This window comes from Phaenicophaeus curvirostris, chromosome 9, assembly GCF_032191515.1.
Source record: "Phaenicophaeus curvirostris isolate KB17595 chromosome 9, BPBGC_Pcur_1.0, whole genome shotgun sequence".
Lineage (NCBI taxonomy): Eukaryota > Metazoa > Chordata > Aves > Cuculiformes > Cuculidae > Phaenicophaeus > Phaenicophaeus curvirostris.
The window spans coordinates 37,061,384-37,087,801 of NC_091400.1; the positions used below are offsets into that span (position 1 = coordinate 37,061,384).

Consider the following 26,418-nt stretch of genomic DNA (forward strand, 5'->3'; position numbering starts at 1 on the left):
AATAGACCCTTTGCTACTGGTTGAAAGATGAGCAAATTGACCCATTTTTCAGGTATTAATATTGCATTAGCAATTTAGGTAAAACCTGAAACTCAGATTAGGAAAGGGGAAATGAAGATTGATTTCTGTGACACGTATGCAGTTGTCGGTGTATTTTTTTTTGATTGAAAAAGGCAAGTTGTTATGGCCAAGTTATTTGCTGTATAGTTGAGCAGCAGATAGCAATTTTTCTAATTAAATTTTAGCATAGATGCATAATGAACAGATAGGCAATCTTGCTTTGCAAGTCAGAAAGCATTTCAAAAGCAATGATAAAATCCTCTCTTGGGTGCAGTTTCCCCTTCGAAGTTTATGGATAAACTTTTCATGCATTTTTTCAGTGTTTTGGCTCTAATTGCAGCCAGACAGAGGTCACTCCATTTGATTTTAAGTTCAAGGTAACAGACAATGTTAAATAAGCAGTTGCGTTCACAGTAGATTTACTAGCACTGATTTTTATTTTATAACTTGATATTGGTCATTTTGAATTAAGTGTATGGAAATGACTCAGCAAAGTCAGAATGGACAGCTTTGATAAGCTATTGATTATCTGCTAGTGCATGATAATGAGTCATAAGAGGTGTTTTAAGTCTTCTTTTCTTTTTCTGTGATTGATTGTCTCCCCTATACAGTCTCTTGACAAGTAGAGCCTTTTTTTTTTAAAGGAAATGTCACCGAAAAGTAGTGAAGCATGAAAAGGTTAAAATTACAAAGATTATGATGTTACAGGTAATTAATTTTTATATATTTGGGAGTACGCCGAGACAGCATGGCTAAGTAAAAAGAATTGTCAGTAAAATTGTCAGGAACTTTAATATGTGAATATGTGAACCTGAGAATTCTTTTCTATAATCTCTGTTAGCAGGTAGGCAAGCACTTCGCTTGCTTGATATATTGATCAGGCAGGACAGCCACTGTTCTGTATCTAAGATTAATTTACGATTTTAAATACAAGACTTGGACTTGTTCAACCTGGAGAAGAGAAGGCTCTAGGGGAGCCTTATTAGCAGCCTTCCGGTACTCAGAGGGGGCCTAGAGGAAAGCTGGGGAGGAGCTCTTTGTCAGGGAGTGAAGCAGCAGGATGAAGTGTAACAGTTTTAAGCTGAAAGAGGGGAGGTTTAGATTAGATATTAGGAAGAAATTTGTTACTGTGAGGATGGTGAGACACTGGCACAGGTTGCCCAGAGAAGCTGTGGATGCCCCATCCCTGGGGATGTTCAAGGCTGGGTTGGATGGAGCTTTTAGCAACCTGGTCCAGTGGAAGGTGTCCCTGCATGGCAGGGGGGTTGGAACTAGATTGCCTTTTGGGTCCCTTTCAATCCAAACCATTCTATGATTCTGTGTATTTCAGGTAGAGAAGTTAACTTGGCTGCTTTTCATTTCAATGACAAACTCACTCATGTAATGAGTGTTTCAATTATTGAAAACACTGTTTCTGGTAGAGAAAATAATACCTAGGCTGCAGAACAAGAGAATATAATCTGAAAGATGCTTTTCTGATGGTGCATTAGAGTTGTTGTCTATGGGTAGGGCCAAAGTGATACGTTATAGTTTACTGTGAGCATGGGAAAACTGCTTTAGAGATGGGATTACTGTGTTGTGAATCTTGCCTCCTATTGGAAGATACTGCAAAAGGTGGGAGAGAATAAAGATTTTCCTTGAATGACAGAACAGGAAGACACATGGTCTTTTTCTGTAATGTGAAAAGATAATTGGTTAAGCATGATTTACATGCCTTAGGTTTGCACTAATACTAGGATGTATTAAAATGCACATGTGGAAGTTTTAAAGGAGAAAGGATCAACCTTGACTGAAAAGTGAGACATTTTGGACAATATATATATTTAAAAAATGAAATAGGAAAAGAAAAATATAACTGTTAATCATCTTTGAAGTGGTGTTTGGGGTGAGAGAAACGCATTTTGTTGATTGTTAGAGCTGGGTTGTCGAATGCCCCATGCTACACAGTGGCTGTGGGGATCCCTTGCCGGCACAGGCGAGGAGAGAACTCTGGTAGCTCCCCAGAAACACTGTCCAGGCTGGTTGTTTGGCTGATGGTAAAAACAGACACATTTTCTAGGTATTTATCAGTCTGCGAAATGGAATTTTAGAGTTAATCTCATATCTGATGCCTTTACCTATCAAGAGTAAGGGGAAAATAAACTGGTAAAAATGGCTTGTTTTATTATTTTTTTATTCTTTTTTTTTTACAAATATGAAAATATTACATTAGTTACCAGGTCTATAAATCATCTTGGTTAGTAACTTACTGGGAACACTATGGGAAAGTATTACATTCTTATAGTTTAGTCAGAAGTTAAGAAGAAACGGGGTCCTGATTTTGCTTGGAAGAAGTAATTATGGGGCTGTAATTAGAAGTCATTTCCTGTCATAAATGCAGATGGTCTGCTTTGGTTCAAACTTTGGTCTGGCATATCAGCCGCATGAGCCAAATAATCGAGTGTTTGAGAGAGATGGCCAGGGTTCCTGGGAGGGTTTGATGTGTGAGGTAGTACAGGTTCACTAGCGTAATTCACTTTCTTGTTGTGTGGCAGAGCCAAGGCCAACAATCTGCTCAGGTAGTAAAATACAAAAACAGCTGAACAGCCCAGGCTTAGTTGAAAAGATCTTGCTGTTTCATCGTACTTGGATCCTGTGTTCCTTCTCCAGTTTTCATTTTAAAGTTTGTTAGAGAGATGACAAAAACCCACCTGCTTCGTAACAAAGAATTTTTCAGCACAAGCGCAAGATCACGCAGCTTACAGAAATATTTACGTGAGGAGAGTAGAAAAGGGTGATTCCTCTTATCTGCAAGGCATTTCACAACCTGGGGTTTCAAACTGTCTCGCTTTCTCTGATGCCATTAAGACATTTCAGATATGAAGTGACTGATCTTTCCTCTCCTCAAAAACTAGTGCTTCAGCAGAGGAAAGAGTACCTGAGAAAAATTTCTGTCTTGTTCCAAGCTCCTGTCTGTATCTTGAATGTACAATCAACTACTTGTGTGATTTAATTGCTGTCTTGGATGTTTTCCATGCCAAAAAAGCCACTTTCATGATATGCATGTCTGCTTTCTAGTTTATAAAATGTTTGTTACAGCATGAAGTGGAGCTGTTGTCAAAGAGGAACCATAAGTATTGATTTATTTGATCCTTAAATGTCATTTAGCAACATTTAAAGGTTTTAAATGTTGGCATTTAGAAAAAATACTTTTGCAGTGATGCTTTATCAGTGAACCTCACTTCAGAAAAATTCTCATCTGTGCCATAACACTGATCCTTTTAGAGATAATTACCATTTCAAAAGCCAGGCTATCCTGTTAAATAATAAACTAGCTGTTTATTAAGGGTCAGGAAGAAAGATTCCTCTTTTCAGCTCTTTGTCACAGCGCAGAGGGCACAGATTATATTAGTTCTTCCATAAATCAATTAGTGATTCATCAATTAAAGTTTTGCAGATATACACAAGTAGACTTGCAGTAACGGGAGATAAAGTAGCAGAAGAGTATTCCTTGAATCCTGTGTTCAGTTCTGGGCCCCTCACCACAAGAAGGATGTTGAGGCTCTGGAGCGAGTCCAGAGAAGAGCAACGAAGCTGGTGAAAGGGCTGGAGAACAGGCCTTATGAGGAGCGGCTGAGAGAGCTGGGGGTGTTTAGCCTGGAGAAGAGGAGGCTGAGGGGAGACCTCATTGCTCTCTGCAACTCCCTGAAAGGAGGTTGTGGAGAGGAGGGAGCTGGGCTCTTCTCCCAAGGGACAGGGGACAGGACGAGAGGGAATGGCTTCAAGCTCCACCAGGGAAGGTTCAGGCTGGACATTAGGAAAAAATTTTTCACGGAAAGGGTCATTGGTCCCTGTCCGAGGCTGCCCAGGGAGGTGGTTGAGTCCCCTTCCCTGGAGGGCTTTAAGGGACGGGTGGACGAGGTGCTGAGGGACATGGGTTAGTGATTGATGGGAATGGTTGGACTCGATGATCTGGTGGGTCTTTTCCAACCTGGTTATTCTATGATTCTAGGAGTTTCCTCTCTGGGGTGAAAATTTTAAATGTTTGGAGGCTGTGGGAGGAACTCGAAGCGCTGCTTCCCTTTTAATCTCCACCAAGTCTTCTGGCCCTTTCAGGGCAGCAGGATTTGCTGTCTCCTTGGTATCAGTGACTGTTTCGCACCTGTGGGCCCATGATTTGGTGCAGAATTCCCGGCCAGGCTTGGGGTTCATCAGAAGGCTCTTGATGGCAAGGTATGTACGGCAGCTCAAAGCTCACCTTGAGCTGTTCTGCCTAGGTTTTTGGTTGTCCCTAGTCTTTCAAGGCTAGCTTGGGAGCCTCCTAGGTCCACTGCAGTCTGCGGTACAGATGTGCCTTTGTTCCGTTCCTTGTAAGATCCATCATTAACATTTCTGGTATGATTACATTTGCCTCTGCTCCGTGCGATTGATAATGTTTCTGTAGAAAATGTTGCATGAATCCTAGCAGTCTTTCCTCTAGAGCGTGCGTAAACTCATGGTAAGGTAGAAAGCCCTTTCCAGAAACAGGCAGATGTGATTGGTCTGCATTTAGCTCTGCATCAATACCTGCAGCTGGACAGCAATGCTCAAGTTTAAAACAGCTGGTGTGGCTGGATAGGTAGGAGTTTGCTTTGTTAATCATTCCTGCTTTTTGTTCTTTAAGAGAATTGGGATTTGAGAAAAGAAGCATTTAAATGTTTAATTCGACGATACTGTAAAAAAGGTGAGGGTGAGCTTATAAAGTATGTGAGCATTGCACGTACACACACATGATATATCTGCACAACTGCACAGATTTGTCGAAAATAAAAGCATCTGAAATACGCTGAGGAAAATTAATTTTTTTCCTATAACCTTCAATCTACAAGTGGCATTAGTGCCACTGTTAATGTGACTGTTAAAGCAGCATAATAAAGCGATTGATAATAATGGTGATTTAGAATTTATGGCTGGATCTGGGCACAAAATCTCTGCCTAAAATTATCTGTTGACAAGGTGACAAACATAAATGAGTGAAGGGCAGTGATGGATATAGTTTGCATGAAGTCAGGTGTTAGGTAGTTAGAGCTGACATTCCCATGCCTGAGCTACAAAAGTGCCTGTTTAGTTACAGTTAAAAAAAAAAGAAAACCAAACAAACCATTGGTAAAGAAAACTGAAATGTTTCTTCTCAAAGCTGAAAGTGGTGAACCACAGTGGTGTTTTGGCAACCCAAAATGTTAAACTTCTATGTGAGCCTGACTGAAGGGAACTGCGCTTGACTGCAGGTTCAATACTTCTGAAACCCCCTCTTCTTTGAGACCTTTGACTGTCCTTGTTCCTCTAGGTGAGAAAATGGCTCTGCCAAACCAAAATTCTCTGAAGGAAGATACCAAACATGGAAATGGATAACCAAGCCAATAGCATTATCTTAGTAAAATCTGTGTGTAAAATGAATTAGTCAAGGGACGAAGGGTCGGAGTGAAGTAGTGACCAAGAGATTTCTATTTTTAACTTTTTAGAATGCTAAATGCATTACTAATTTGTTATGGATTTTTTTCGTAGAATAGAATCATAGAATAGCCAGGTTGGAAGAGACCCACCGGATCATCGAGTCCAACCATTCCTATCAAACACTAACCCATGTCCCTCAGCACCTCGTCCACCCGTCCATTGAACCCCTCCAGGGAAGGTGACTCAACCACCTCCCTGGGCAGCCTCTGACAGTGCCCAATCACCCTTTCTGTGAAATATTTTTTTCCTGATGTCCAGCCTGAACCTCCCCTGGCGGAGCTTGAGGCCATTCCCTCTTGTCCTGTCCCCTGTCCCTTGGGAGAAGAGGCCAGCTCCCTCCTCTCCACAACCTCCTCTCAGGTAGTTGTAGAGAGCAATGAGGTCTCCCCTCAGCCTCCTCTTCTCCAGGCTAAACACCCCCAGCTCTCTCAGCCGCTCCTCATAAGGCCTGTTCTCCAGCCCCCTCACCAGCTTCATTGCTCTTCTCTGGACTCATTTTTTGTCTAGTTTGATATAAATTAACATAAGACAGGTCCCACCTTAGCACTGGTCATACTTCCCTTTTGGGTTCTAATGTTGCAGTTAGAAACACTGTCTTAAAAACTGATAGTAGGGATATTTTTTTCAGTTCTGTGAACCTGTCTGATTTTTAAGCCAAGGCAATCTTTTATCACCTATGGTGCCTGTAGCAAGGAGCGTGCCTGTATTTGGCTGAGGATCTTTGTTGTTCAGTGCCTTTTCCTGCCTGGTGATTAGCACCAGGTCATTTGTTTAGATATCCCCAAGCAGCTGGTTTGGAAGAGGCGGCTGATCCTGTTCACGCTATTTTTTGTGAGTCTGTGTCAAGCAGAAGTGGTTTTGTGTTTGTCTTGGGTATTACAATTTGCATTTCTGCGGCTATTCTCTTGCCTCATTCTGAATCCTGAACAGAAATCACAGCAATAAACGGATGATCAAGAATTTGAAAAGGAATCCAGGAAATAGACTCAGAGTTTATATGGAAAAATGGGAAATGCCAAAAAGATGATGTTTATTGTTCTTTAATTACAGTCATCACTTTGGAACAAATAGAACCTCCAGACCAGATTCTTGCTGGAATTGCCCAGGAGATGATATCCATGTGCTAAGGCAGGAGGCCCATTGCATAATGCATTTTGTTTAGTATCCAGCACGGATTCTTTGTTGGAGACATTTCTTATAAAGCGTGTCAGATACAGAAAAAGCAATTTAGTAAACACTGCGATCAGATCCTGATGAAATTCAATTCTTTTTTGGACCTGCTGTTCCTGGAAGACATCTCTGATAAAAATAGTCGCTTATTTTCCTCTGTGCTCTGATTCATTATGCTATCTTGCTGCTCATTCATTCTTCCCCTCAAAGGTAGCTTGTTCTTCCAAATAAATGAAAGGAATTGTGGTTTTTGACAGCTTACTCTGTTAACAATGTGATCTGTCAGGATATCCGAATTTTACAGTTTTCATTTTGGTAAACTGCATAAAAATTGGATACAACAATTATATTGAACAACCAAATCAGATGCTAAGGGCTATTTGAAAATCACAATGCTGAATTTAGAAAGCATGTCCCTTTTTAATACTCAGTCTTGTGTCTTAGTGTTTTCCATCAGTTAACAGAACACACTTAGTAAGCCCAGTGAAGACGCAAGAGGTTAGTTCATGTGTCAACTGCATTAATTATCTGCTATTGCTTTCCATCAGTGTCTTCTAGAAATAAAAGTAAACTTCTTAAAAATAAATCAATACAAAAATTATCAGAGATTAATAGAGTTATTTGGATTGGAAGGGACCTTAAAGATTATCTAATTCCAACTGCCCTGCCACAGACAGGGACACCTCCCACTGGATCAGGCTGCCCAAGGCTCATCCAACCACGGCTTGGAACATCTCCAGGGATGGGGCAGCCACAGCTTCCCTGGGCAACCTGGGCCAGGGCCTCCCCACCCTCGTGGTGAAGAAATGGATGGGCCTTGAGTAGCCTGGTCTAGCGGGAGGTGTCCCTGCCCACGGCAGAGGATTGGAATTAGGTGATCTTTAAGGTCCCTTCCAACTCAAGCCATTCTATGATTTCAAGCCGTCCGGTTGGACTCTGCAACATTACTGGTGGAAAGAAGTATTTTAACGCAGCATGAACCTTCAGATCTATGTGCAGTGTTACAAACAAGTAAGAAGTATAGATTAGGGGAATTCCTGCAAATCTCTAGGGCTGAGCAACATACGTAGATTTGGAGGAGCTGGTTTCCTCATATAGATTTGCCCTTTCTTGGAGAGCAGTTTCTGAGGCACTGAATTGTTGCTGTATAAATCACTTCAGCCCCTGTGACAATTCAATCAGAACAATTTTCTGCAGAGGATTTACTCTTCAGCTTGACAGTGTGCTTTCAATCTGTGGCTGGGGTTTTCTTCCTCTCTTTTTATTGTCTTTCAGTTGAGATCGTAGCCCAAAAGCTTGGTGTTCTGTATTGTGTCAAAGATGAGGGTCAAAAAATCCTATTCACCCCATATTCCTGTACATCTTGGCATTGCGTTAGGAATCCTGAAAGCTCCTGATGTGAGGCACTGCCTCTCCCTGTGCTTGCTCACTGATCAAAGGGAACATCTGTAGGCACTCGTAGCTATAAATAGGGAGGCAAGAAGAGAGGAAGAATGGTGAAATCCTGCAAAGAGGAGATTTGCCATAACATAGACTGACTAATGACATGGTTTTGGTGGTATCTTCAGCTGAATGTGCTTTTCTAGTGTGCTTCTTGCTTGTTGGATTTGCTTCACTTGCGTTTGGATAACCACGTTGAAATATTTTCTACGTTTCACTGACATGCAAGCAAGTACTTTATGATGGATTTATGTTCGTTTGTGTTTTGTCACAGACCTTGCTGTACTGGCAAAGCATCTGAAGCAGCAGCAAGAAATGATGTTGGAACAGTTTTGCAATTCTGCCTGCTGTTTTAGTACTGTGTGTTGGCAATAGCGTACACATTTCTGCACAGCATGGATATATCTTAGCTAATTTCTGATTTACCACTTGTGTTCTAACCTCACATGTTTCTTAGAAAAGCACAAGGAGAACCAGTGTAACCACAGTAATTCATCAATTCATTAAGAACTTAGTTGGTTTAATATTTTGGGGCTCCCTTTGAAGGGGTTCTGGATGCCCGCACAGGGTAACGTGTGGTGCTTTACTAATATTTACTAACCAGTAAAAAGCTTCTTACCCCTGTTTGCATAGAAATGAGATTTATGCTGTCTTAATTGGTAAATTCATCAGCTAAGATGTGAGTGTGATGTGCGTTGAAGGTCCCTAAGGCTTCATTTGGAGTCCACTGGGCACAGTTACAGCTTCCTAACTGGCATGGAATGTTTTGTATTAACTAATAGTGCTAATCCTGTTCTGATAAAATAAACTTGTATTGCTTTACACTGAGAGAGAAACACAGGAAAAACTGATGATTAAATGCAGTACATTGTTTTCTGTTGGAATATTTTGTGTTGTTGATATAAGTTATCACTCTGAAATACTCTGCAGTTCTCAGCACTTTCTAGAAAATAGCACGATATGCACAAAAACATGTGGGGAAAGAAAAGAATGCTGCATCCTTATGTCCATACAGTTTGGACATGCAAAGCATTGTGTGCATTTTCCTTAGTTTTGTTCAGAGCAGTAGAGACTATAAATAGCCAAACGCAAGCAACAGCTGGTGTGTCGCAGTGGTTCAATCCAGTTTGCCAAACTCTTTTAATATATTTTAACCCTAGAACATGAGGGCAGGGAACTCTGATCTTATTTCCTTGAAAATTGTTGAGCAATTTATTTGGTGCAGAGTTCAGTTCCTTGTGCCCCTGGCTAGAAATCCCAATTATTATGTGTATTCAGGACCACAGCTTAGGGAAAGAGGGGAATTCTTAAGCATACAAGTCCCGTGCCTTGCACATGGTGTTACCAGTCAATAAAAATACTGATGTTTCTTGGGGATGTCAGCACGTGCCACTTGACAGGAAGGCAGCACAAGGTGTCATCGGGTCATTGATCATCTAGGAACAGTAGTGGGGATTGCTGGCAGTTGGGAAAATAGGAGGGCAAGGCCGTGGTTCTGCTTGCAGTTATTGATGGAGGTGCCACTGTGGATGGGGATGTGGGGCAGGGAGGCGGTTGCCACTGTGACGTTTAGTAAATGTGAAGACTGAGGAGAAGAAAAAGGGAGAAGCACTTGGAAATGTAGGGGAAAAGATGACTTTTTATAATATGTTACAAGCTGGATGACACAATGCCATCAGTCCTCTGGTGCTGGAAGCAATCTCTGTTGCAGAGTTGTCAGTTGAGCTGATGCAGATCAAAATACTTGCCATCCTATGAAAGGTCTGTCTTAACCTCCCCCCAAAATAATGAATATTCTAATCTGAATCTGTGTAAAGACCAACCTCTTGTATTTGTTGTATCCCAGACAATGTATGAGGGCTGTGTGAGCCTGAGGGGCTTTTCTGTGGCTTCTGGTTAACAGAGAGAGGAGGATCTCTGCCCACCACTAGTGTGGCATGGACTTGCCCAATGAGTAGTGCCTTCCGGGGAGGCAACCGGCCTGAAGAAGCGGTGCCACTCAACTGTCTTGAAGAAGGACTGCTGGACTGTGTGTTCCTGAAGAATTGTTCTCTCTTTCTGACTTATCTCACTGTACCTCTTTTCCTTAGCACTATGGTGTATCAGATCAAATCCGAGTTGTGTTGTAGTTTGTTTAGTGCTCTTGGCCATGTTCAGGGTATCAGATGGTGATCTGAACAGATTGCGATCTGGTTTTGCGACTTTGAGAAGTTGCTGCTCGGAGTGCACCGAAGTATCTGCTTTGTGAGTTTGGCTGTGTCCAAAATATAGACTGCAGATATACTGGGAGATTTGTCGGTCTTTGATTTGCTGTGCAAATATTGAAAGAACCACCGAAGGTCATGGAACAGGTCATCTTGAGTGCTGTCACACAGCACATGCAGGACAACCAGGTGATCAGGGCCAGACAGGTGACCCACTTGATGGATGAGGGAAAGGCTGTGGATGTATCTTCTTGGACTTCAGTAAAGCCTTTGACACAGTTTCTCACAGCATTCTGCTTTGGAAACTGTCACCTCTGGCCTGGACAGGTGCACACTCTCCTGGGTGGAAAACTGGTTGGCTGGAGGGCCCAGAGAGTGGTGGGAAATGGAGTTAACTCCAGCTGGAGGCCAGTGACAAGTGGTGTCCCCAGGGCTGAGTGCTGGGTCCAGCCCTGTTCAACGTCTTTATCAATGACTTGGATGAAGGCATTGAGTGCATCCTAAGTAAGTTTGCGGGTGACACTAAGCTGGGTGGAAGTTTTGATTTGCTGGAGGGCAGGGAGGCTCTACAAAGGGATCTGAACAGGCTGGACCGCTGGGCTGAGACCAACGCCATGAGGTTCAACAAGGCCAAATGCCTCAAGCTCCACCAGGGGAGGTTTAGGCTGGACATTAGGAAAAAAATTTTCACAGAAAGGGTCATTGGTCCCTGGCAGAGGCTGCCCAGGGAGGGGCTTGAGTCACCTTCCCTGGAGGTGTTTAAGGCACAGGTGGACGAGGTGCTGAGGGACATGGGTTAGTGATTGATGGGAATGGTTGGACTCGATGATCTGGTGGGTCTCTTCCAACCTGGTTATTCTATGATTCTATGATTCATTATGTTCGTCTTTTTTTTATTTTTTTCAGCAGTCTTTGTTCATGTCTGCTATTTGAATTAGTGGGTGGAAAATGTCTTTCAGGCTAATAGGCATAGGAGCACTACGTGTGGGAAGCTTGCCTCAGTGAATCTAAACAACAGTTTGTGAACTCTTGCTTTTCATATAATTTTATCATTCACAGCAGTTGGTGCTGTTTACTTCTGCCTGCACAGCAGCCCTGACCACTGACTCCCAGGAGCATCTCAGGGCAGGCAGGTGGGAGCTGAAATGGTTGTGAATCATCAAAGCAGCATCACCCCAGGTGTGAACCCATGGCTGGTTCATGGTCTGTTGTCGTCAGTCACATAAAAGACAGTTCTTTCTAATTACCTGCTCAAAAACAGGCAGTGTCCTAGTTCAGCAAGGTTAACCGTGCTTCAGTTTCTCAGCGTGCGATGATTTTTTGTGGTAATAAGAAAGAAAAAACAAACAACTCTTGTGCAGAAAATCATGTTGTCGTTGTAACTCTAAAACTGTGTCATTTCCTCCCTTTTCATCCTTATCTTCCTTAGAGGAAGAACTTCCCCATGAATAGATGCAGTTGGCAAATTTAGCATTGCATCTCGGGTGAACCATGGAGAAGATAGGAAGCCTTTGTTTTTTTTATTGCATAGCTATGCTCAGTATCAACTGTGTGACAATCATTCTGGTCCCTTATCTTTAAAAAAAAACCCACTAAACTAGTAACTCTCAGCAAATACCAATCAGTGCTTTCTTCTTTTCTCGTGTAATGCATAGTTCTTGATAGAACTGGTGCTGTGAATGAGCCTATGGCAGCTTCAATTCAGCATAGCGCTGGGTAGCTAATTTGAAATCCTTAATTATTGTTCAGTCTTGCAGTTAGGTTCTAGGATTTCATGACTCCGACGTGATTATTTGATAAAAATTGGACAGTATGGGGAGAGCAGTCTTAAATATAGGGAGAAATGAGTTATTGACCTGAGAGGATTTAAGTCCTTTAAAAGCTACTGTTCAACAATGCAGGAAGTCCCTGTGTTCTGGGGATGTATCTGGGTAAAACTGTGGGTATGCAGCGTAAAGTTTGGCTCTCACTCCTAAGCGATTGACCGGGTTTTTGTTTCATTGACTTCAAGTAGACTTTTTCTGACCTGCGTGGCTTTTAAAAATGAGGAGGATGAGCTCCAGGTGAACATATAAAGAAATGAATGTATTTCATTTAGGCAAATAAGTTTTCTGAGTTACTCTCCCCTCGCTTTTCTTTATCTTGTTTGTTAATCATCATTTAACAAAAATGACCCTCTGTGAGTTTTCTGGCAACGTGCTGGCTTTAAATCATTAGCAGCGTTTTCCCAGAGATGCAGAGTCCAACCTGATACCATCCAAAGGCTTTGTGCAGTCCTGAGAAGTCATGTTTTACCCCAAAAGCAGATGAGAAACGTCTCAGCGGAGGAGGAGGATGAGGGGACTTACAGCTAAGGAACGAGGAGGCAGATCATTTGAAGAGTCAGTCAACAGTGTCTGTATAAGATGACAAACTCCCTCAGTTTTGATGTTTAATTGAATAATAGAGTTATTACATTTAATGCTTATGACATTATATATATACACCTTTCTACTGAAAGTCTGGCAGACGTGTATATCTTAAAATGTTTTAAATAAAATAACGTACATGCAAAATCTTTAGAAAATGATGTAACTTTAAAAGTAGTCACTTTTAGTTAATTATTCTTACAAACCCAAAAAAGCGTATTCTGCGTCTTAGTGGTAAATTTCCTTTGAATTGTTCTAAATTGTTCTTCAGTCACCATGTGAGGGTAAAAAAAACCACATGTTTTTACGCAGTGATCATACATACTAGGTTATTGAATTCATTTGCAATCATAAGTTCATTAAGCTACATGTTAATAAATAAAAAAAAATAAAAATCAGTTGCTCCTCTTCCTCACTGTCCTCTGTAGGAGCTTAAAACACCTTCACACGAATGCACGCAGAGGTTTATAGTTCCTTTTTTGCATTTTGGGACTAGTCTATGATTTACAGTTTAAATATCTTTTTCGTAGTTTGATTTTTAATATATTTTTCAGTTAAGAAAGGATAGGGCAATTGCTGTCAATTGTTATTGTTTTATTATTATCATATTTATTATCATGTTACTATTGTACCTGAACTTTTATATTCTAGCCACGTGTCACCATTTGTAATGGAGGTATTAGCTAAAAGAGTTTTAACTGCAACAGGAAGATGTGTGCGCTGAAACAGAAGAGCAGGTGGAGAAGGAAACATCAGAGAGGGGCTCAGATGTGCTGGTAGTCGGTTCCTGAGTAAAAGTAAAAAGGATTTTTGTGGTTGAAGTGTGTTCAAAGATGTAAGCAAGAGTACTGGTGTCTGGAAGCTCAGTTTCTCTCTTCTCCAGGGATAACGTGGCTTTTCCTTTCCGCTGAATAAACAGAATGGTTTAAAAGAGACCTGGCTCCATCATCGGCTTCTCTTCTAAACTGGAATGACTTGCAGCCAAATTTTGGCTAACCACGCAGGTCACAGAGCAAACCATAAATTGAGTGTGACAAATAAACAGAAGCCTTTTCCACCTACACTAAATATGTTAAGACAAAGCATTAGAACAAATATTTGCTGTTGTTATTTTTTTTCTTCTTTTCTGACCCTTTCATTTTATAAAAGTAACTTCAGATAATTTCCAGTCGTCTTTCACATCTTTCCCATGGCGGAAACTCAGTGATGCTGCTTTTTGAAGCGTGTCCAAGTGACTGGGGTAGGCAAATGGTGTTGTTTTATGACTGTTGTGAATAAACCTTTTATTATCACTGATCATTCACAGAGAATTATGAGCGATCATTCTCTTGAAAAGAGCTGAGGTGAAGATCCCCAGTGCTCTCTCCTCACGGCTCCTGAGCAGTCAAGGTTTGTTTGATTTCATTGAAAAGCAGGATCATCTTGACTAATCACTCTCCCAAACATAACTGAGAAGATTTCTCTGTCTAAGAGTACTAAGAGTATTGGTTAGCGGTTTTTCATAAAAGGACTGAATGTCCACAAGGAAAATGCGAAAAAAATGAGGCACTTCATTAATATGCAGACCTCAGTGCTTAAAACTGCAGCCTTTTGCAGATAACCCTCACCCTCTCTACTCTGAATAATAGAGTATAATCTGTAATTTTTCTCACTGTGCTCTCCCCTGTATTTCTGAGGTCAGGTAGGAGTGAACCGAGCAGCTCCAGTACCAGCACATACCCCTGTGGATCTCCCCTGTCTCCCTGCAGGGGTTGAAAGCTCACTCTTGCTCTGCCCCACCTCTCTTAACCTAAACTGTTTGTGAATACACAGGTTTTCACTTGTTGAGGGTGAATTTCCTTGAGAAAGTTTTGTCAGGGAGCTTGTCAAAGTTAGCTGAGAGTCTCCACGCTCCCGTGGTATCCGAGTGCCAGCGATTCTTGCAGGGAACCACAGTAAGTTTGAGAGGCTGGATTTTCCTTTGCAGAAAATCAAACTTTCCCAGGTGTGTTGTATTTATTTATGTGTTCACTCAGACTGTTATTACATCATCTTCTAATTGCTCCTGGTACAAGCCTCCAGCTTCATGGTAGTATCCCCCTGGGACCCTTTTAACTTTGAGATTCCATTTGCCACCTGCTGTTTCGTGGGTACCAGAAAACTTTTAAGCAGGCGACGACACAGCACAGCAAGTTCATACGATTCACTTTTGCCTTCCTTTAGACACCATCTGCTTTTGGCCTCGTGTCACTCTTCATTTCACTTGTTCAGTCCATAATGTCTCTGTTTGCTATGATATTTTGTGGGACCTGCTACGCATTCCATATGAAGAAGGTGCTGGCATGTGGACCCATCAGAGTCTTTTCACGGTGAACACAAAGGAAGGAGAAAAAAATAGGTTTTATGCTACTACCTAATTCTCTCTGAGCTTTTTTTTTATTTCTTTTTTTCTGCCTTGATCATCTCTTGGCCCTGCAGACTCCCTTGCAGGCTGCTTCTCACAGTTCTGTTTGAAGAAGGAATTATTTTTTAAAAAGTAGTAATACTGAGAGATCCATTCCCTGATGGGGAAAAGTAAATAAATTACTGCCTATTTTACCCTAGAACTGACGGGATCTGCTTGGTGTTTGTTTTCTAATCACCTGCTTCTGCCAGAGCTTGTGAACACTTTTATGCTCTTCACTTGTAAACATCTAGTTTTTGAAGGGCATCCGTTTATTCTGAGGAGCCTTCCCTGCACCACTCTCCTGCCCTGCTGACTTGTCTTGACCTGTCTCAAACCCGTCTCAGTAAAAAACCCATTTGCTTTCTCTTTGCCTTAAACTGAGCGTCCTTAAGCAGTCATGGATCCTGCTAACATTTTGCTCTTTCAGTATTCTTTTTTCCATTCCTTTTCATTAACGAACTTCAGTCTTTTTATGCAGCTCTCTTGAGGCTGAGAACAACAGTGATGGGGAGATGGTCTTTTGCAAGGATATTGGATCTAATCATAGAATCACCAGATTGGAAGAGACCCACTGGATCATTGAGTCCAACCATTCCCATCAATCACTAACCCATGTCCCTCAGTGCCTCGTCCACCCGTGCCTTAAACCCCTCCGAGGAAGGGGACTCAACCACCTCCCTGGGCAGTCACCACAGTGGCTGTCACAGACCCCATTTATACCATTTACCTGCTCATTAGAGCTACAAGGAGGCCTAAGTCGGGAGCCACCTTCCTCTCACCACTCTCTGAACCATCTTTTCTCTGAACCTCCTGGTGAGGATGGTGGTGGTTATTGTCATCTTGTGATCTCTAGCCACAGCTGCTAGCAGGGGTGTGCAGACCAGTTCTGGGGGCAGGACTGGGACCCCATCCCAGCAAGGTGGACTTGACAGAGCTACCTCAGGTCCCCTGAACCCCGTCAGCTTTGGGGCCAAGCGGCCCCACATCAGCAGGGTGTGGGCAAGGTGAGCACCTGGTCGCACCTTCTGCATGTTGAATGGCTCAGGAAAGAAAGAAGAATCCTTCTGTAAAAATCATATTTTTTACTGCTGTCAATCAAAGCATGTTTTGAACACAAATTTTTAATTATTTTTTTTAAGAAAGTATATTACACCTTCTGAAATGATCCTATACGTGCTTTTACAAATTAACTAACATACTTAATAGCCACTTCTTTCTACAGTTTGATTGTCATAGTTCTAATTTAGGTTTAAATGGGAAAGATACAACTTGTCTTATCTATAGATCATTAAAACAGTATGAAAGTAACTTTAGCTTTGCTTCAAGGTGGGTCAGCCTGTTTAATTCAGAACAGCTTTAAACTATCCCTAAACATTTCAGCAGATAGCGACTGATCTTGTTGTGGGAAATCTTCTGGTTTATGAGCAACACGTTTCAGGGTGTGTACAGTGCTTCGAAAAACAACTTATATGGAACAAAACTTTAATGGATTTGACATTCCATTCTTAGTTTTCTTATACTTCTTCATTTTCTTATACAAATTGCATCTGTTCCGTTGATTTCTTTGGTGCCGAGGAGTCGCTGTAGTGGTGGCAACGTGGGATAAAATATCAGTTGTTCAAGTAGAGTCATAGAATCACCAGGTTGGAAGAGACCCACCGGATCATCGAGTCCAACCATTCCTATCAAACACTAATCTGTTTAATTTCAAAGGCAGTTTTTCTAAATGCTGCTCTTGAATTTCTTTCTGAATTGAAAGTAAAGCCCACATCCTTGCTGTCTGAGTTATATCTTTTATTCTGGTTTCGCTGGTCAGGTACAGCTAACAGCTCATTAGCGATAAGGCTACGTGCTTTGCTCTTACTCTAGTGCAGACCCACGCGTTTCAGCTTGGTCTCCAGTATTGTAATGGTGAATTTAAAGCCTAGCCAGCCTTAGCAAATGAGACTGGTTTTGTTGTGGGTGCATTTTTAACTGTAATGTAGATTTGTCTGAGAGTCCTTCAATTGATCTGTAAATTTAAAAATAGCATTTTAGTCTTGGACAGTTTTATGCATAATCTTATTTCTCAGCATGTAACTTTTATGCAATGTTAAAAATTCAAGCATATGTCAAATATATCTTCTTCCCTCTTATGCCTATTTTGAGCTCATCTTCCTCATTAGAAGTTTAAGAGTTTAATTTTTAAAGGAGTCAAAAGTGGAAACAGACGTGTGACAAAGGACTTCGCCTGCTCATTGGGAACTGTGGAAAAGAGGCATGAGCAGAGAGGCAGAGCGAGGAAATACCAGTGTCGTGTTGGGAGGCAGATGCTCTGCACCCAAAGCTGACAGCTGTGTAACCACATCTGGCTGCAAGCCCTGGCTCGTGAGCCTGGAAATGCCTCATCAGACCTCAGTAACATGTAGGAGATAACTCCTGGGTGGGCAAACCATGGGCAGAATAGCTTGTGTTATTGCAGTTGACCATATGGCGACATATGCAAAATTACAGGAGAAGTTATTAACTCTCATGTCTTACAGACTGCCTTGCATCCATTCCTGTCTTGGCTTCCTCCTCCTGGCTCACCTCTTTTCCCTCCAGGTTTACTGATAGACATTACTAAAGCTCTTGCAGAGTTCTTTCAAATCTCAGCAGAAGGACTTCTAAAGGCTGTGCCAAAACCTGCTGAAATGGGGACTTGTCTAATTCCTGTTCCTACACTACATTTCAAGTTTCCTCTTGCAGAACACGGAGCACTAGAGTTTTCCAAAGCAAAGGCTGCCAAGATTAGTCGTATGTGGAAAAAAAAGGTGTCTGATTTTTCACAGAGGTTACTAAACATTTTTCCCACACAATTAAAAGTTCCAAGAAGGGCATCGAAAAGACTGGTGCACGTACATTCATGGAGTAGCTACGTTTCTAGTTGATTAAAGCAGCCAAGGCTATTGAAACTGTTCTTCTAGAGCTGGGAATGGCAGGTCTGGTATTACTGCTGGTGACCGTATTGGCATAGGAACGCTTTAGAAAATAATCAGAGTGAGAATGGTGTCTAAGTTCTGTTAGTGGGTGCAGGAATGCTATTAAGTTGGTATGTGCAAAAATGAGCATACAAATACTGAACAAGATGAAAGCCTGTGAAGGCTTTTCCTGGCTTTCCATTTCCATGTTCAGCCTGTGAAATCAATCCGCTTCTGAGTAACAGTGTGAATTATTGCGATGTCTATCCATACTTTTCAAATGTACCTATCCTTGAAATGTCCGTACCTTGGCTTGAATTTCTTTTGCAGTAGGTATTCATATATCACAGCCACTCTGCCTCCTAATGATTCTCATATTCAGTTTGGTTTTATTTCCTTTTTTAAAGCATTAGCTGGTTTTCACTGCTATGATTGTCTGAAATGTCTGATTCAAGAGACTATTTATAGCAGCACAGTCAAGCATTTGCTTGAACATTTGCAGGCTTCATTTCTTTGAAGATACTATTGTAGTATCGGATGTATCTGAAAGAAAAGTGATAGCTGTAGAAATATACATTGCCTAATTAATTTTGATTTCAAAAGGGACACATGCTCTAAGTATTCTCTTAAATATGAGGGTTTTTTTCTCCTGCAATTTCAGCAGGCATCCTTTTCAGTGGGATGTGTTTGTGTTAAACCTAAAGATCTACCTACTGGCTTTCTAATTTTTCTGTTTCAAATCTGTCTGATTTTTCTTTTCAGGCACATGTGAATCCCATCAGTGTCACTCCACCCATACAAGCCATAGACCAGGACCGAAATATCCAGCCTCCTTCTGATCGACCAGGCATCCTCTATTCCATCCTAGTTGGTTGGTGTCTGCTACTCTTCCTATCGCTTACAATCGGTTGCTTTGTTATGACCAGCCCGAAAGAGACACACTGGGAGAGTGAAAACCTAATAAAAATTCATATTGTGGTTAGCGGGAGGTTTGAAATCATCGCTCTGCCTATTTACATTGAATTGCAATTTAGAAGTTTATTTCAGATGGATGCATTATTTATTATTATTTATTCAGATTAGCTTTAGAATTGTCTTGTTTAGCGAATGGAGCAACACAGCAAACAACAAGAGGCGTTGTTTGTGCTCATAGCTACGCCACAAGGCATTTCCTTTCACGAGTGACAAGAAGCAATGAAAGATGCTAAACAAAGGCAGTTAGAGCAGGTTTCATTCCAGAAACCTTGTGGCACAGAGCAACTTAAAGGGTCTTACTCCATCCACCTTTAATTTTGCTGCCTGTGAGCTTGTGTTTTCCCTTGTAATGCGGTATTTTAGCTGGCCATGCTGTTTTCTGGCACAAGAGGAATGCAGTGTCAGAAAGAGTTCAGGGAGTAGCCACATAGCTGTCGGTTGTCTTGTATTCTGCTGTGTATTTTATTTTCCTGCTACTTTCCTGCATTTAATAGGTGGGAATTGAAAGCTGCATGTTTGGTGAAATCGCACTGGTTTCATGTTTACTGTGTTAAACTGCAGCAACAGGGCTTCCTCACCCTCGTAGAGGTGGAAGTAAGGATTCTAGTGATCAAATTGCATGGTTTTGCTTGTCATTAATAAAAAAAAATGCTGACGTATGTTTTAGTTATGTTGTGGAAGGGGAAAAATAGTAGGTTTGATATGGCTGTCTTTGTAAGAGCTATTTTAGGAGGGTGGGAATGAATCACTACCACACCAGGCACGGTTGTACTGAATGTGCGAGTCCTGAGCTCTGTGTGCAAAACGCAGGAGCCAGAGCCCGCTTGATGCCAACAGCCTGATCTCGAGGCATTTGGCTTTTCCTGGGCTCTGCTCCCAGGAACATGGCAAGGGACGTGGCGATGGCTGTCAGCCTCAGCATGGCAGGCTTCAGCAGCCTCTAAAAAAAGCAAGTCAGATTTTGTTTGGGTAAGCGAGCTCTGTTCCTTCAGGCTGTAACTGCATTTGAAGCTGGCAGATGAAGGGATACAGTGCTGTCTGTCAGCCAGCCCTCTTCAAGCAGAGCTGTTCTGTAAGGAAACTTGTCGAATAAATATACCAGGTGGTTTTCTGTTTGAAATTAGATGTGGTTTATTTATAAATTGAATTCACTTATTAATAAATTTTGCTGTTGACAGTTATGTCAACATGAAGTCCTGATGAAGTGCTTCAGGATATGATTTAGTTGTGGACAGGTGCAGTTGGACTTGATGATCTCAAATGTCTTTTCCCCCCGCTAGGAATTCTATGATTCTATGTCCTAGTGCAATATTTAGTCCATTTATTTGAAGTTCTTTGCATAACTGGCAAAATTCTTCATAGTTCACATATCAAAAATTGTATTTCACTAACTTGTGATATTTTTAATGCTTGAATGTCTGCTTTGACCTCAAAGAAATAATTCAGAAAGATGTATTATAGCAATTTGGTTTGATTTTGAGGATTTTTCAGTGGAAAGACAATCTCTTTTTTTCACATGGTCTTCAAAAGTATTTCTTTTTAGTTTAAGTTTGTCTTTGTCTTTGCCAGTAGGCAGCGCTATTTATATTTTAGCTTTACCTCAGAAAATATTAAATGATTTCACAGAAAATTGGTCTTGCAGATATTTCTTGTTCTATGGATTTTCCCCTTGCTTTAGATCTAATTATATTTCTTCTTTAAGTCTTTGGATATGTCTTTTTTTTATACACTGGAAGGTCTGAGTTGTGCCTGTAAAATGAGAGAATAAGCTACTTACTGAAAATGAGAGTGACTTTGAATTTTATTTGATTTGACTGAGTTTTAATTTGGTTCTTCTTTTACCCTGCTTTCTTCCTCCCAGTGCACACCTGTCCAGGTCAAGTCCTGGCATACGCTTTGGGCAGTGTCCATGCTACCTATGAAATCTGCACGTCTTTCACAGGGTCGTTAGTATCTTCTATAAACCCAAGTTTGTTTTAAATGAAGCCCACATCACTGCAGCAATAACTCAGTTCAACTTCATGTGACTTAACTAAACTCACCCTTAAGTGCCCATAAAGATCACTGCCTGTCATGTTTTCAAGCCACTAGCCTTTCAAGCATTCAGGTAAATGCCTCAGTGCTGCTTTCACCAGATCTAGCGACCTTTCCCCTGTGGGGAGGCTAAGACTGAACCTCTCCAGTTCCATCAACAGCTTATTCATGGTAAGAGAATCAGGGTCCCTCAATGAGGTAACAATAAATGCCCTTGGAAGCCTTGTTACACATTCAGGTGAGCATAGCACTGCTGAAAACAAAAGTAATTGAGAGTAAGGCACTTGAGAAATGAAGAAATAACCCTAGTGTGTTAATAGCCCATGTTTTTCTGCTCACTTTCACATTCTGACCTCTGAGTATAGTCCTCTCAAAGGATATATCGAGATGTATGAATGTTCTTGTTTAAGTAGTTATGGACTGATACTGATAAAATGATTGAGGATTTGGTCTTAAATATTCTTGAGGGTCATCCTAAGATTAGAGAACTGGTTACAGGATAGTACTACTGGGATTCTTGTCTGCTATTTAAAGTGTTGGCTGAAGTGCATGATGAAAGTGCCACCTTCCAAAGTGCAATGAAGTACTTCAGAGGGGAGGATTGAACTGGTGCCATACTGTAATATATCATTTCTTATAAAATTTCTTTACATTTGGAAATGTGTTGTTTGGAATTTTTTTTTTATGCACTAATTTTTACAACCCTTTCAAGACTGCTAATTTATGTGAGTCATTGCAATAGACCCACATATAGCATCTGGCTTAAGCAAATGTGTCAGCAAGCCACCTCCCTTTTGCATATACTGTGTGTGCAGTAAAAACGGAGTAGAAGCCAGCTCACTTTCTCTCATCTGCAATCTGTCCTTATTTTTTTCCTTAGTGCAATCTGCGTCACAGCCCTGTGCTACTCCTGTATTTACCTTGTTGAAGGTTTTCCCTTTGGTATTTTTACTAGTAATTTTAAGGCTTTCTTTTCTCTGGGTCCAGTCCTTGTCAAAAATAGATTTTTCCTTTAAATCCTCAACTACGCTGAATGCTCGCTGTTAGTGTGGATGGTGCAATCTCATCTTCAAGTGTTAAAGCACAGAAAAGAAACCACGTGCCACCCTTCATGTCCTCCTTTCCTGAGGAACCGTTTGGACCCACTGGTGCATGTTGGCCCACCGTATTTTGATACCCTAGACCTCTCCAAACACCCAGACCAGCCGAATTTCTGGAGGCAGGAGACACGGAGCTCATCCACAGAGCTCTCTGATTATTTCTTTTATTATTATTGTTTGTTTGCTCTGGGTTCTTTCCTGGTATCCTTACACAATATTGGCTTCATCTTTCCTGCTGTATATGATTTTGTGCCTGTTACAGCCATCTTTATTCTCCCTTATGTATTTTTTTTCCTTCAGGGATCCTCTTGTTTTCTACTTTCTCAGTGCATTTGCGTTTGAATCCTTAATCTCTTGATTTGTCTTAGTTTCAGCATCAGCCCTTGTGATGTGCAGCCTTCTAAGAGTACAGCAATCTGCTGTCTGCCAAAAGTTTGAAGCTTAGGCTGGATGCCTAGCACTCTTAAAAAATTAGATTGGTTAATTAGGAGAGTTGAAGTTAAAAGGTGGGGCAGGGGGGACACAGGTCTTGGAACTAGAAAGTGGGGAAGGAGGGACACAGGTCTTGGAACTAGAAGGTGGGGCAGGGGGAGCACATATCTTGGAGCTAGGAACTCTGCATTTATTTTGTTGTTGTGATAGAAAAAATAATCCGTAGTGGTTCTTTCTGTTATTCCTCTCTGGGTCTATGGAATACGTGTCTACAAAGATAGTCACAGACCATGGACACACACAATACACAAGGTCCGACACAAAGGAAAAAGAGATTAACCCTGTAGCTCGGGAACCAAGATTGAGAGGGTAGAGACAGAGATGTTTATAGAACATGTTCTAACCTGTCACAGTGAGGCAAGGTGCAACTTGATCTCTTCACTCAGCATGAGTGAGCATGTGTTCAGATAGAGACATTTTCTTGCCTTCAGTTGGAATATGTCTGTGTGCAAGAGTGAACATCAAGTTTTTCATGAAACTGAAGAAATCCACGTGAGAAACTTTTAAATTATTGACTGAGGCTGATGGTGAAGAGATCTCAAACATCAAGCCAGTGCCCAAAGGAACTCATTATTTGTCAGTTGAAGATGTGAAAGCAGAACAAACAGAGATCTTCAACAGCCTTTCAGACAAGGATCTGTAGAATTGCTCTGGAAGTTGGCAGCATCCTATGCAGGGTGTGCCAGCTCAGAAGGGAACTGTTTGGAAGGTGATGGTAGTAGTTGATTTTCTTAAATTGTTAAATGAAAAGAGTAACAGTCACAGTCTCTCTTTTTCTGTATCAGACCTTGTATATCAAGCAAATGGTTGTCATTTGATGAGTTGCAAATTCAATTGCTGCACATGAGATTGGACGGCAGTTCGACTCCTGGGACAGCTACTGGCTTTCAAAAGCAGTTTCTAATCACTCCACTTGAAAGGTGAAAAAATAGTAGCATCATTTGTCAGGAAAGGGGTCCTTTTTTTGGTTGAATCTTCTTCTGTGTTAGACCTGAGTGAAGATTTGGCACGGCAATATTTGTGCTGCTCTCATGGCTGCTTGAAGATACACTAACTCCTGGGCTCAGAGGATGTGCTGGGTCAGTAATCCATTGCAAAGCCTTCTGCCTCTCAGCTGTTACACAGGACTATTCCTAGACGCAAAATGATTACAGATCTTAGACTCGTTATCAGTATTTTGGTGTCTTTGGACAGTTTGTGATACTTATAAGCTGTGAGATGCCAGGGTTCATGCCACTTCTGAACACTCTGGCTTTCTGAGCCCTGCTCTGTTCAGATTTGTGGTCTCATCTCCCCAGCTGAAAGTCAGGCTGGCACAGGGAAAGTCAGACAGCTACAACAAAGCAAACTAGGATGAGACAGAGGCAAGGGAAGGGGCATACAGTTTTCTGCCATGCAGATGAGGGGAGGACATCCATTTGTCTTCTTTTTCCTTTTTGTTAAAAGAAGAAGATGTCGACTCTCTTCTCTGACAGGTGAGAGGCACTGTTGCAGTATCCCCTCTGCTTATTAATGCTGCACAGTTGCTGCTTTTTTTGTGTACTTCAAGAGTCTTGTAGCTTGAAATGACTGCAGCTTTTAATTTTTCCCTCCTCCTGTGTCAGGCTCAGCTGCTAGAGCCTTTTTGCTTGAGTGTGGTACCATGGATACAGTTTTGGACAGGATCTGCCTGGCTGGCCAGCCCTGGGTCCAGGTACAGCAAGGTCATGGCTGTCTCCATCCTTTGCGTAGCCCTTGCTGAATCTCCAGGAGTTCACAAATCTTTTCAGGCTCTGACTGCTTCTTTTTTATCTGGGTTGGAGAGTATCCTGGAAACTCTCAGCTGTGAAGATACCACACAAAATGGAAGCTGTTAGGTGAGCCTTCATCTGGTGCTTCCTCCCGAGTGAGAAACTTCTTTTCTTAGACGGATTTATAAAATAACATATCTATGTTATCTAACTTATGTATATGTTATTGATTATGCATTAAAGAACTTGTAACGGAGGCCTGTAAGAGCTTAGGTGTATAAAATGTGCACTTTAAATTGCAAATGTCCAGGCATTGTCTGTAAGCAATAACACAGCTGTCGTGAACGTAGTGATAACATCTTTGTCATATCACCTCATTGTGTATTTTCTTTGTTTAAATGTGTGCACTCAAAAAAACAGTTCCTAGTGTTCTTTGCTCCCCGAATAATGTCAGCTTATGTCCAGCGACCCCACAGGGAAACGTACTTCAAAGCAGGGGAAAGAAAATCTCAGTGGTGTTTGTTTTGCAAACTGGTTTTCCGGGATGTGGTGGGTAGAAATGGAAGATAATTTGTACTGAAAGCTATTCCTGCGTATGTCCTCTTATCGGATTAGATTGATGCATATCTCCTGGAAGCTGGGAAGCAGTATTTCCAGCAGATGCAGGTGTGTTTGGGTTCCTGTTGATATCAGGCACTTAGGGATTCCCAGCTGCGAAGCACCTTCATGATTAGGGAGAGTAAGGAAATAATGATAATGATATTATGCATAATGTTAGTAGTGTCCTTAAGCTCTGTTTACACTTAATGCAATGTTTTATCCTTATAATGGCAGGATTAAGTTTTTTTCCCTTTGATGGCTAATAAGTGAGATAAACATAATGTTTAACTAAATCTTTGAGAAACAGCATTTATTCAAACCTTGATGGCTTTTCTTACAGGTACTCCGGAGGATTATCCACAGTATTTCCATATGAATCTCACAACAGCTGAACTCACACTCCTAAAGCCAATAAACAGGGATTTATTCCAGAAGTTCGACTTGGTTATTAAGGTAATTTTGACTGAATTCTTACTTCCATACGCTTTTGAATACGGCTTAGTAACTAAAAGATATAGAGAAAATGCGAAGTGGGCTTGCTTATCTTTTCTGCGTTTTTCTTTTTTAACCTGTTGGGCATCAATTAGCACAGGCACGGGGAAGGAAGGGAAGTGTTTTCAAAAAAGGGAATGAATCATGATAGAGTTGTATTGGTTTGGTTTATGTTGATACTGGATGAACAAACTGTAAGTACCACTTGTATGTTTGCTCTTCACAAACTCAATTGTATTGAGAATGCATTTAGGTTTATATTTCATATTTTCTCCCATTCACAACTCGTGCTAGAGAATCATACATATAGAGAACAAAAAATCGTCTCTATGTCTTCCTCATTCCACCTCTGCTACTGGATAAAAAGAAAGCTCTCAAACACAACCAGGGCTGATCGCCTTCAGCTCCTACTGCTGGGAAGAGGCATAAACCACTTCTGTGGGGCTGGTCTTTTCAAATCCTACCATGGACAAGGAAAGCTGTATTCCTTCCACTTTTGTACATACCGCACTCTCCTTAATTTTGTAGTCTGACTTGATAACATTCTGCAGTTCTTAACTGAGCCAGGTGATCAAAGCACATACCAGTTAGTTGTGAAGAGGGTGTCTCGGAGAAAATCTCCAAGTGTATCTTCATCTGGTTTCGGAGTCCCAGTGTTGCAAGTATAAAGTACTTTCAGTGTTTGCTGTTTGCTTTGCCATTTTGAGCATTAAGAGGAAAAGGAGATGATGATATATATTTAATTGCTAAACTTGTTAAATATAGTAAGGTAGTAATTGTACTTTGAGGAAAATTGAGCAAAGCCGTAAGGTTTCCTGCAGATGAAGTTGGTGTGAAGGGACTGCTAAAGGCAGGTCAGTAGAGATGGTCTCTAGTG

At 41.3% G+C, this 26,418-nt stretch overlaps 1 protein-coding gene across 5 annotated transcripts in view; it reads left to right on the top strand.

Annotated features, from left to right (window-relative positions):
• PCDH15 (protocadherin related 15) overlaps positions 1 to 26,418 on the top strand; it is a 599,860-nt gene that overhangs the window by 366,513 nt on the left and 206,929 nt on the right. For all 5 annotated transcript variants that reach the window (XM_069863953.1, XM_069863958.1, XM_069863956.1 and 2 more), the window contains 2 exons: positions 18,881 to 18,989; positions 25,390 to 25,502. In XM_069863953.1, the coding sequence (XP_069720054.1) occupies positions 18,881 to 18,989; positions 25,390 to 25,502 (222 nt within the window). The remainder of the gene's footprint in view (positions 1 to 18,880; positions 18,990 to 25,389; positions 25,503 to 26,418) is intronic.